Here is a 13,321-nt window from a genome sequence, read left to right on the forward strand (position 1 = left end):
ATCCTGTTTTATAGAATGGGCCAACTTTAAACTTTCATGTAATCTGATTAAGGCTGAACATCCAACACCTTGTTACCTACTCGTGGCTTCACTGTCTGTCAAATATTTTCCATAGATGCTCGCAACAGACTCTTGACCAGCCAACCAGTCTTACATTGAGCCGGACTTCACAATCTACCCTTTATGAAAGTTGCTTATGTTAGTGGATTTCTCTGTTTGCAGTGTGTATCGCTGTTAGTGAGATTCGCCATTCATCTCTATTTTGCATATACACTTCCCTTTCAAAGTCGCATCCCCATAATGCCACTGGGTGGTATTCGATCTCATGGTTGGCAACAGTAATGACGATTTGGCTTATCATTGTGTATGCTCATGGGAAGATTTCTTGAAAGGCAATATTATTTCTGTTGAGACTGTATATTTGTATAGATAAAACAATCAAAATTCCAGTTTAGAATATTAACAATATTAGGAAACAGATTATTGCTACTCACCATAAAGATGACCCGTTGAGTTGTCTGCAACTCAACGAGTCATCTTTACAGTTACTAGCAATATATTCTTATCCTAATATTGTTGTTATCTGCATAGATAAGTATGTATTTAATCAATTAGTGGCCAGTTGAAACTATGTTGCCATTTTCAGGTGTACAAGACTATTAATATACAGTATCTTTCAAACAAGGTGATTTATCTATAACTTACAAAGTTATAAGTGAAAAGAATGTTTATTTAAATAAGTAAACATACAAACTATTACTGTTTCTGCAGAGTTGTGAAGTAGTTTATTTAGGTCTTTTCCTATGAGTTGTAGCAGTAAGCTATAATTTATTAATTAGGACATTTTTTCCTATCATGTAGCTGATGTACTTAAACCAACTGTGTGCAAATAAGTTTAAATCAAATTTTTATCAATTTTAATTAGGGACTCCGAAACTTTCAAAGTTTTTGAGGTGAATGCAACAGACTTCATGTACTTCGCTGTGTTCAGGCAGATGTTATGGTAGGAGAATGTTGGGTGTTCAAACGAGTTCCTGTTTTCTTGAACTAACTACTCCTTACACCTTCTGAATGTCCTTCAGATGAGGTGTAATGTTGCTGATGCCAGCGAGTGATCAACTTCTTCGATAAGCTGTTTGAAGTCATGTTCTGTTAAATTGTAGAATGTATGCTCGCATTGTACATGAGGCAGATTGAAATGCACAGACACGTAAGGTTCTAGCTGATATTGAGGTGGAATAAATAATGATCAGGGAATCTAATTGTGTGATATATCACATGATAGGTAAAGATGGAAAGCATGACTCAAGCAAAACTGGGTACAGCTTACATTTATTAAGTAAGCCTCACTAATTTCTTTATTGTATATTATTATGCTTTTTATATTAAAAATTGTGCATTATGGAATGACACTGAAGGATGAAAAGTGGTGGCAGCTGAGCTGGACTGAAGCCGAAAAGTCTTCAGGCAGGGTACTTCTTTGTGACATACTACTTTCTCAGTATGTGAAAGAAGCATCCAAGTATGTAATATTTTAGTGTACCAAATTTTGAAAAACAATTTTTTTCCTTGGAGTTAAGTAACAAATAGTGTGTGTTCAGGGAACACAACATGAAGTAACAATATATAGGAATTAAGCAGTTCATTGCCTATGGTCTCTCTCTGTAGTTAGAATCAACCTGAACTTCTGCTTCTCACTCCAGCTTGATGAAAGCAACTTTCACTTAAAGTTGAATAGAAATGTTTGACTAGATAAATCAGATTTTGCCAAGTAAGGTTGCAGTTATTATCCATGTATTTTTCATTGCAAAAAAGTGGTCACATTACTGGTTTCAGCAAACTATGTCATCATTTTCAAATGTAAATTGAAATTTGAAAATTACGACATAGTTTGTTGAAACTGGTAATGTAACCCCTTCTTTTTAAAGAAAAATTTACGACTGTGACTATGGATTCACTATTGTAGTTTCAAATAAACTTTCATCTTATATTATAGTCACACTTCTTTATGACAATTATGTCAGAATGTAGAAATTTTCCATGTAATTGCGTCATAACTGAAGCTCTCACTTCTTTGTTAAAATTTCATAGCTTTCTTTACTCTGTCAATAGGTTTCTCGAGGCCGAAGCTTCAGTACAACTAGTACACCTAAGATTAAACAAGTGGAAAGTGGAACACCCAGTGTTGGCGGGCTTCATCACGAACTCCTGAGGTCGAATAGTAGTGGAACAGAAAGCAGCAAATCAGTCCCAACAAGGCGAAAAAAGTCTGTTCCTACTGGACGTGGAGATGATAGGTAATGATTATTCCGTTACATTTGTTAATTCTAGTAAATTCCATGTTCTGAAACATATTGTGTTTTCAGAGAGTCTTCCGAGTCCGCCGAAGACTTCTTTATTGATGTGATACTACAGCGCCATGCTCGACGTTTACTTTCTGCACGACAGTTGGCAGATTTAGGACACTTCGCAGCTCATTTGGATTTTCATTTAGTCACATGGCTGGCAAAAGAAAGGGATAGAGTTGCCAGAGTTGAAGATTTTGTTGCTGCTTTAAAACAATTGCATAATGATTTCTCATGGCCATACCCAGCTCTCACTCAACCTGTGTCTTACTATCTGCAACGAAGTATGTCAAATTCAGGTATGACTGCATGCACAAATATACCAGAATTAGTGAAAATATTCTCTAAGTTCTGTTAGACTGTATGTTTTCCACAACTTGGTATTTAATTAATTGTGTATAATATGGTCATCATTTTGTGCATAGTTTGTTCCATAAAAATTATTGTGCTAAAGTAACAAACTTAAACTGTTTTTCCCTTTAAAACAAGCTAATCAGAAAGACAGGCAGCATCAAAAACATTTACTAGAAATATTACTTAAGAAATAAAATGTATTTTTGTAGATTCGTCCAGACTTCCAGACATGACTCTGTGACAGGCAGTAATTGATGAAACTGCACTAGTAAAATTAGGTTAGATGTACTTTTCATTCCTAAAGATTCTGAGTGAGGATATCCACCAGGATGTATAATATGTCAAAAACAAGAACAGACTATAATTACCAGAGAAAAACAAATTTCCTAATGTACTTTCTGCAGATACCAAGTTAAATGGTCCTCATGGCTGTGGAATGAGTATAAAATATTAAATATATTTTCATTTACAAGATAAAATCAAACTTTTCACATAACAGGTAAATGTTCAATACACTTAAGTGAATATGATAATTCTTAAGCTGTTTGACCTGTGCATCATCACATTTACAATGATCACACTACTGCAATGAATTTGTACAGAAGTTAGATTTCATGTAATACTTGGATTATTTGATATTATTAGTAACATATATACATCAGAAAGTTTTACTAAGCAGTTCGTCAATGGAATTAAAGGAGTTGGCCTCTAATAAATCTTTTAGGCTCTACCTAACTGAACTTATAATTAAACTTTTTATGGCTGCTGGCAAGTTGTTGAAAGTGTGTATTCCTGAATAATGCACACTTCTGACAGAAGTAAGTGAATGTAAATCTTTGTAAAGATTATTCTTGTTTCTAGTACTGATACCATGAACTGAGCTGTCGGTTTGAAAAAGATATATGTTTTTAATGACAAGTTTTATTAATGAATAAATGTATTGGGAAGCATTAGTTAGCATCCCTAGTTTCCCGAACAGGCCTCCACTGGACTTCCTTGAGTTCGCACCACAAATAATTCTTATTAAACATTTTTGGACAATACAGAGTGAAAGTAAGCTTAGTGTGCTATCTTTTTGACTTTGACGTCAATTATGTGTGACAACATTTGGATTGCTAATAGAAATTTGGTAGACATTTCAGCAGTTCTGTGATATGCTCCTCCCAGTTGAATTTGAAATCAAGCTATAACTACAAGAATCTAACACTTGTAATTTACTTCTATCTATTTGTCCCCATATTTTAGGCATGTTTTGGCAAGAAACCACTTGCAAGTTCTAAACTGCATAGAGTGTCTTTTTTCAATGTTAAGCGACAAAGAATTGGTTGTGAACCGTTTACAACAGTCAATTAAAATTTCATTAACCAATCATTGTGAGACTACTCGATTTGTTATTTATTAAAATGTCAGTTCAGTTTTCAGAAATAGCATTTTCTGTTGAAAAGCCTATTTGCTTTCACTGATCAAATATTAAATGCATTTAATAACCAAACATAACCCATTGGGATATTTTGTGATCTCTCAAAGGCTTTTGATTGTGTGAATCATGAAATTCTTGTATGTAAGCTTAAGTATTGTGGTATGAGTGGGACAGTGCACAAATGGTTAAATTCATATTTAAGTGGAAGTATTCAGAAGGTTGAAATCAACAGTACAGATAGTCTGTAAAAATCAGCAGAGTCCTCTAAATGGAAAGGTATCAAGAATTGTGTTCAGTTTTGGGTCCCGTATTGTTGTTAATATATGTTTATGACTTGCCACTCTATATTCATGAAGATACAAAGCTAGTTCTTTTTGCTGACGATAAAAGTATAGTAATCACACACAATAAGGGAGAATCATCTGACAGAATTGTAAATAATGTCTTTCAAAAAATTATTAAGTGGTTGTCTGCAAATGGACTCTCACTAAATTTTGAGAAAACACAGTTTATACAATTCTGTACAGTAAATGGCATAACACCATTGATAAATATAGAATATGAACTGAAGTCTGTTGCTGAGGTAGAATATTCAAAATTTTTGGGTGTGTGCATTGATGAGAAATTGAACTTTAAGAAACACAATGACCTGCTGAAACAGTTAGGTTCAGCTACTTATGATATTAGGATTATTGATGAGCATATCAATACATTAACCTACTAAGCCTATTTTCATTTATTGCTTTCATATGGTATCATATTTTGGGGCAATTCGTCATTAAGAGAAAAAGTATTCATTGCACAAAAGCTTGTAATCAGAATAGTAGCTGGAGCCCACCCAAGATCACCTTGCAGGCATTTATTTAAGCAACTCAGGATATTCACAGTATTTTCGCAATACATATATTCACTTATGAAATTTGCCATCAATAACACATCCCAATTCAAAAATAACAGCAAAATGCATAGCTAGAACACTAGAAGAAAGGATGATATTCGCTATTCTGGATTAAATCTCACTTTGGCACACAAAGAAGTGAATTATGTTGCCGCAACAATCTATGGTCATTTGCACAATAACATTAAATGTCTGACAGATAGCCAACCAGCATTTGAAAGCAAATTAAAAGAATTTCTGAATGACAACTCCTAAAAAAGGTAATTAATTAATTATTTCATATAAAGAAAACTTCTGTTAAAGTGATACAGTCCACAACATTGCGAAATGTCATATTCATGACAACACACGCACACAACTTGGCATCTGGTAATGTTACAGATGAAAGTTCATTTATATACACAAGAAAAAGTATGAGCCCAAAGATTGACTCTTCTGCGAAACCACATTTATTTACTGTCTGTCTGCTTTTATAGTTTACTTCTTCAGTTAGTCTTGATATTATGGCTAGGATGTGTGCCTATGCAGGAAAGGCTGGCCACAGTCCACCAACATGTCTGCACAGAGGGCTCATCCGAGACAAGATGTGGAGGCAGCCATGCCTGCAGTTATCAAGTGTGCAGGGTGCAATTATCTGCAAGTTGTGGCTTATGTCGACATTTGTTATATGGATTTTGAGGCAATCCTCAGTTTGTACAGGCAGCTGGCAGCCTCACATGGGTGCAAGCACAGCTCACGATTTGAAGCATTGTTCCCAGAGTTGAAAGGGGTCCTTTGGTTTGGAGTCTAGTGCAAGGTCTCAAGCGAAGGTTTTGTCAACACTGTCAACACTTGCTACAGAAGAATGCTGAAGGTTAGATGGGTAGATCACATAACTAATGAGGAGATACTGAATAGGATATACTGTGAACTATGGATGAAGGGCAAGAGACAGATTCCATATTTCTAGATTTCTGGAAAGCATTTGATGTGGTGCCCCATTGCTAATTGTTAACAAAGGGATGAGAATATAGAATAAGTTCACAGATATGTGAGTGGCTCAAAGACTTCTTAAGTAATAGAATCCAGTATGTTGTTCTCAAGTCTGAGTGCTAACTGGAGACAAGGGAATAGTAAGGAGTGCCCCAGGGAAGTGTGATAGGACCACTGTTAGTCTCTATATACATAAATGATTTGGCAGATGAGGTAGACAGCAATCTGCGGTTGTTTGCTAATGATGTTGTGGTGTACAGTAAGGCGTTAAATGTCAAAGTTGAGTAACAGTAGGAAAATACAAGATGACGTAGAAAAAAATTTCCAGTTGGTGTGATGAATGGCAGCTAGTCCTAAATGTAGAAAAATGTAAGTTAATGCAGATGTGTAGCAAAAGCAAACCCGTAATGTTCAGATACAGCATTAATAGTGTCCTGCTTGACGTTGTCAAGTCTTTAAATATCTGGGCCTAACATTGCAAACCAGTATGAGATGGAAGAAGCATGTGAGAACTGTGGTAGGGAAGGTGAATGGTCGACTTCAGTTTATTGGGAGAATTTTAGGAAAGAGTGCTTTACCTGTAAAGGAGACCACATATAGGACATTGGTGCGACCTCTTCTTGAGTGCTGCTTGAGTGTTTGGGATTCATACTGGTCGGATTGTAGGAAGACATTGAAGCAATTCAGAGGTGGAAAATCAATTTCAAATTTGAGGGAAAACTTTGTTCATAGTTTGTTCAAGATTGTTGCCTGACAACTGATCAGTGAGAAACGTATTATCATCTGCAAAAAGGGTAAATTTACACTTTGTATGGGAAGAAAGACTCAAGTTGTTAATTAAAATAGGAAGTAACAGTGGATTTAAAACAGAGGTTTGTGGCACACTGCAACTTAAGGTCCCCCAATACGATGAGGCAGGTTCTCCAGATAAGCTATTCAGCATTAGGGTCTGCTTTCAGTCCTCTAGGTATTACTGAAGCCATGAACCAACAGTACAACCTAGTCCATAATATTCTGCCATTTTCAAAAGAACTTGATGGTATAGGCAATCAAAATCTTTCAAGAGATCGCAAAAAATACCTACTGGAGACATGTTTTGCTAATGGCTTAAAACCTTGATTGTTAAAAGAGAGTATTGCTTCTTCAGTATAAAAAACCAGCACAAAACACAAATTGACTATTGTTGATGATATTGCTGCAGTTGAGATGATCTACAATCAATCTGTGCATGAGTTTTTAAAGAATTTTTGAAAAGATAGTTAAAAAGGAGATTGGGTGCTAGTTTGTGACTATTTGTATCACCTTTCTTAAAGAGAGTTGCAGCCAGTTTTTATCAGTGACAGTTGCTTCTCGGAGAGGTATATTGAATATGTTGCATAAGACTGAACTTCCAAGTATACAACAATATATCAATATTTTACTAGAAATATTGCCCCCAATTTTGGATTTCTTATTTTTAATGATTCGGTTATTCTTTCAATCTCATTTAATGTAGTAGAAGGTAAGGATAATTGTGGGGTTCTATTGCTGATAACTTTTTGTTAAAGAGCCACTGCATTGTCCACAGGTCCTTTAAATGAAAAGTTATGGAAAAGTTGTCCAGAATCCTATGTCAGGGGAGGCTTCCTGGACAGGATGAGAAGGAAAGAAATTACTGGGAATTAAGTTGAATTGTAGTGTTATTGACTGTAGTCAATTATTACTGGAAGAGTTTTTTTTAGGAAATCTGCATTAAAACACCAGCTATTATTCCGTTGCTTTTTTGCTGTTAAATAGGACAATAAAGCTTGGAGGTGATTTATGAACAATTTAAAAATACCTGCCGGTGCAGAGATACACTTATTGTTATGAAGCATTTATTACGAAATTCTATTTCTGTCGTACATGGTTTCTTTCTTGCTGTAGGTGACATTTATGAATGCTTATGCTTTTGAATTTTTGACAGTTCCTGATTAATGTGGGGAATCCTTCTTTCTCTATTCCTGCTACTCGAAATCCTGTGACACTTAACAGATCTGTATCAGTGGTCACATGGTGTTCAGAGTGGCAGATTGTCAAATGGGTTTGATGACTCTAATTCATCAATGCAGATAAGTAGTTAATTAATTTTATATCTGTAGCCTTTGAAAATTTTGATGCAATAAAGATAGCAAGCATTTTGCATGGCCTAGATAAAACTGGATGGAAATAAAATTTCTGCTGATTGCTGAAAATTTTAACCAACAGCTATTTGTGGTGATATTGTATGAACCTCATCAGTAATCTGTACACATTGCAGAACCCTATAGCAGATGCTGACTATTCTGTTGGAGAAGCATCTGAATGTCTTACATTATTCCATACAAGCACCACAAGGCTTCGCCTGTCAGAGTTCTAGCTTGATTTTGATGATAATGAAAATGGTGTTTTTTTACAGATCTAAATGTTTGTGTGTATGTATAACCATCATCTGTAAACTATTATAATCTAAATTGGCTGGTGAGTGTCGAGTTGGATTTCTTACCTGTAGTGTACAGGCGTTGTGTACCTGATGAATGAGTTGGTGAGTCTAAGTAGAAGGCTTCTCATAGAGATTTTTCTGACTTCTTTTTAGTGTAGGTATATATAGATAGTTCTCCTAGGAGGTGTCTAAAATGCATACCGATCAGCATCAACTATGGTTGAGAGAATTATGCTCTGCTGTGATTGCTGTTTGCCTACATGTGTGTCTTCTGACACTGATCAAACATCTGATTTGTACAGCATTGTAGGAAGGATCATACTCCGGTTGATCTGTAGCTTAATCTCTTCTGAAAACCCCTAACCTCATGCTTTAGGAATGGGTATGTCTGATAGAAAGCAATGCAACCTTTACTTCTTGTCTCAATGATTTACTTTACAAGTGTTAGGTATAAATCTAGCTGAAGGTGTAGATAGCTCACCCATTCGCTGCACTTTATAATGGCATAGAAGCTGAAATCTAGATAGTACAGAAGATAAATATTGTAATTGTCAGTTAAAAGGCAGTTTACTCTTTTAAAAGGTATTGCTTGTGGCACAACACCATTAGAAACGTTTTACATTACCACCACTTGTTAAGTTCGTCATTCAATGACTGAACACTCAAATCAAAACTAAGAAAGATAGCTCATTATTTTATTGGTGTTCTAAGAATACTACAATGCAGAAAACAAATATATTTAAGCATTACCTTGGTAAACATCAGTCATCACAATAATTGGCCATGGACCTATTAACAGAGAATTGATAAGGATGTTATGAATAATTAAAAAAGTTTTGATGAAATTGCTTGAACCAGATATTATTCAACCTTGCTAACCTAAACCATCACTTGCAGACCCCTTGAGAAAGTATGAGAGCTGGTATGATGATTCCAAGCAATGTTAAGCAAATTAATGAGTCAGTTGATTAAAAATATGACTTAATTCCGTCGTGTGTGAATGTCATCTTCACAGCTTCAGGCAAATTTAATAACCAGCCCTGCCAGGGAAAACTAAATTTGTAATTCAGAGGAAGCACATGCATTTATAGTGGTTTCATTGAAGTTAAATGCACCAGACTCCTAAGAAAGGACAGTCAGCATTGTGGGTGGGTGGGGCGTGTCTGTGATATTTTGATTTTTGCTGAAACAGGTATGATGCTTGAAATCACTTTTCATAACTTAGAGGAATTGTGTCCTACTTTTTAATCCATAAAATTATCTTTTGTATAAGTACGTCAAATTACTTTCTACGCAAACCACCCCCGCCCCCCCTTCCCCTTTAAAAAAACTGTAAAATATTTTCCTGCTAAGAGAAATCTTAGATGGTGTTGTATGTTAACACCAGCAATGATATAATAAAAGCTTTTGTATCAACACCTTGCCACGTGAGGTCATTATAAGAATACTAAATTTAACTGTTTCAGTGCAAAGAGAGAACAATTTATGTGAGCTCTCTCTTATGATTCTGTAATCAGAGTGCAAGAAGGAAAAATCCTCACCTTTTTGTGCATCCGCTACAAACTGTGTTGCTTTGCTCTCTGGACGATCAGAGAAAACATCATCATTTACTTTCATATTTTCCATTAAAGCAGGAAGAGAGTATTCTGCGGTAGAGAATGGCTAGTCTACGTTTGCAGTGTTGACAAACACTGTCTTTTTCTTTCTGAAGATTTATTGACACCACAGTTCATCATGAACTCCTTTTGTTGACTGGACTAAAGGTCACTTTCTGTTGACTTGCAAGTTGAACACACTACATCACCTCAAGAATTACAGTACTGTAATATATGAGCCAGTCTGTATTGTCTTTTGAGTAAGCTGATAAAATTATCCTAATGCATTGTCAAAGATTCTACACAATGTCTTTAAACAAAGTCTTCCAAAAAGATCTTTTACAGTTTAAAAGGGCATTAAATGCTTGTTTACAGAAACTCTACTATTAATCAAATAGACAGCCATAGTTGATTCCTCAGAGGCACTGAAGCCCTTCAGCGTAATCCATTATAAATTTTAACTGTCCCAGTTATTCAGGGATATTTAAATTACATGATACACTGCTGAGAGGTCACCAAAATGGAGGCCATTTGTCAACAGCAACATAAATATCATATTGCTAGCCACTAGTCAAATTTACTTTCTTGGCATACTGGCATTGGCATTTGTGGATTACAGTTGACTCTGGCTGTTTAAGTCAATACAAACAACAAAAACAACAAAAGTTATGTGGCAATCAGAACTTTATAGGAACATATTCATTATGAATCATATTGAAAATATTAAATTATCAATTCTGTAAGAACTTAGTAATGTATAGCATACAAAAAAACACCACTCGCTTTACGATATGTATCTCCTTTATCATAGGACATAATCTGTGTCTAGTACTTTATGCCCTATCAAACCTTTAACAGTTCATCTTAGAAAAAACTCAAATTAATATTGGCCCAAATACTGCTTGGAGCAGTGTTGCACCCCCTCCCCCATCCCCACCCTACACATACACACACATACACACATACACACACACACACACACACACACACACACACACACACACACACACACACACACACACTGAATTTATACAATAAGCAACACAATAGTTCAGTCAGCAAAGGATAATCAGAGGAAAAAATTCATTTAGTCACAAAATTTTTACAGTGGTAGGGGAGAGTGTCAACAACACTAAAACTCCCCACCCGTGGGGTGTTACATGTTGAAGTGGAGGACATTTAAAGGTCTTTATTTTTATTTTTTTTATTTTTTTATTTATTTTTTTCCTTGAATATCTCAAAAACTATAGCTTCTGTCGAAAATGTGTCCAGTACAAAATTAAACTACATGAAACTTACTACAAAAAATTTCCTATTCATTTTTCCTCTAGAAGAAATAATTTCCTTGTTACACATAAAGTAAAAATCACGTGAGATTAAAAATAGCATTTTAATGATTTAAAGTAAATGTTTAATGCTCATTGAACTTAGAAATAACAACAAAATCCAAGTTAGTTATAAAATAACAGGTTGAATGGGTACATTTCAAAAATGAACAATTGTCTATTGTCATCTTGCAGATCAGATTGAGTAATGGTGCCCCACTCATACACATACCATGCCACACGCCGCAAGCCATAGCACGTGTAATGCCAACTTTTCGGCATCCACATTGCCGCCGCCCCCCCCCCCCCCCCCCCCCATTTCTCCCACCAGCAGAACATTGGAAACTGATGTTCAGTATTTTGTGTTAGTGGGTTACTGGGCAGAGAAGTCCATCCTTCCTGTCAATGAACATAGCGACGGCTTGTAATGAGTAATCGAGGGAGAGTGGCATCAATGAGGGTGTGTGATATAGATGTCAGCTTCCTTGCAAATTTCTGTTTTGCCCTTTTCTTCACTGAAATGCAGTCCATGATGACACAATGTGTATGAGGTACCATTCCCTCAGCCCCACTACAGAACTGGCACAAGGTGGAAAAACAGAACTATCATATCTTCTAAAGTTACAGTGGCAGCTGCTTTTACAGTTTTTTTTTCCCCTTTCTGCTTGTTCATCTTTGCACTTCGTAGAATACCATGCATCATTTGAAATTTTTTTCACCTGAACTATGAAAGCACAAAATGGTTTTTCTGTTGCAGACTGTGCTGAAAACAATGTAGTCCCCACACTTATTCTCTCAATCTGTCCGTGACTGTCTTTATATGACGTAATGTTCCCGAAACTTGCTTCAGCAACTCGTCTGAGGTGAACTGGCAGTCATCATTCCCCTCAATGTAACTGAATGGTTCGTCCATTGACACATTAATTCCTTCATCTTCAGGGTCACCACTTTTTCTACATTTAGGTGCGGAGCCTATAAAGAACTTTTTATAGCAGTTCTTATGATATTTTGCATCTACAGCGTGTAGATCCCCAACAGAGCAGATACATCTTTGGATGGTGTCTCCCATTCATCTATTCTCTCCTCTACACGAACTGTAGTTGTCTGATAATAACTGAAGAATCAGACTCTGTGAATTTTATGCTGTCTTTTTTTTTATTTTTATCAAAATCTTCATCTGCAGTAGAGACAGCTAGTTTTAAAATCAGATTCCACACCAACTGAAGGCAAACATTTGACAGTCAGCTTTTGCTCTGAAACAACCTCTTGTAGAAACTTTTTAACTGAATTAACTCTATTGTGCTCTTTTCTGTATGACACACGAATGCCCACCATGTTTCTTGTTCTTAGAACTGTCAGCTTTCCCATCTTTTCTCAAATAACTGGCATTTACCAGTCCACCTACTCATTCCTCATCAACATTGCAGAGGTCACTGACAACATAATTAACACAGATTAAACACTTCTCAGCCATTGTTTGTAGGAACATATTTTATGTAAAAGCTCTCTTAATCCTTGAGCAGGCATACCTATTTATAAAGTGTGCCAACTACAAATAACATTATATTGTCCCATTCCATTGTTACTCTACCATTGTATTCCTTCTTTATCCCACTTTTATTCCTTCATTGTCCCATTTTTATTCCTTCAGTATTGTTTCAGCTAACATAGCGATGAGCTGTGTTGTTATGTATGCAAGTGGGCAGGAGGAATATAAAATAAACAAACCAAGTGAGAAATTTACAAACCATGCAAGAAAATGGTCCAGATTCCTAGCTTTCAGCACAACACCTACTGAGGCAGTTGCCTACAAGATAATTAATAATCGAATAAGTCTTTGGCAGGATCTGAATATTGTTGTTTAATTTAACTAAGATTAAACTGTGATTTTGCTCTTACATGTTTACCTTAGTAACATAAATACAGCTATTCTTTCCATGTGTATAAAGTACACCATACGCCCACTCATGTT

At 35.7% G+C, this 13,321-nt stretch overlaps 1 protein-coding gene across 1 annotated transcript in view; it reads left to right on the forward strand.

The window, feature by feature from the left end:
• LOC126272137 (guanine nucleotide exchange factor subunit Rich) overlaps nucleotides 1-13,321 on the forward strand; it is a 274,952-nt gene that overhangs the window by 196,904 nt on the left and 64,727 nt on the right. Inside the window, exons 18-19 of the mRNA XM_049974745.1 lie at nucleotides 2,113-2,297; nucleotides 2,367-2,644. Coding sequence (XP_049830702.1) covers nucleotides 2,113-2,297; nucleotides 2,367-2,644 — 463 coding nt within the window. The remainder of the gene's footprint in view (nucleotides 1-2,112; nucleotides 2,298-2,366; nucleotides 2,645-13,321) is intronic.

Source organism: Schistocerca gregaria, chromosome 5 (assembly GCF_023897955.1).
Source record: "Schistocerca gregaria isolate iqSchGreg1 chromosome 5, iqSchGreg1.2, whole genome shotgun sequence".
Lineage (NCBI taxonomy): Eukaryota > Metazoa > Arthropoda > Insecta > Orthoptera > Acrididae > Schistocerca > Schistocerca gregaria.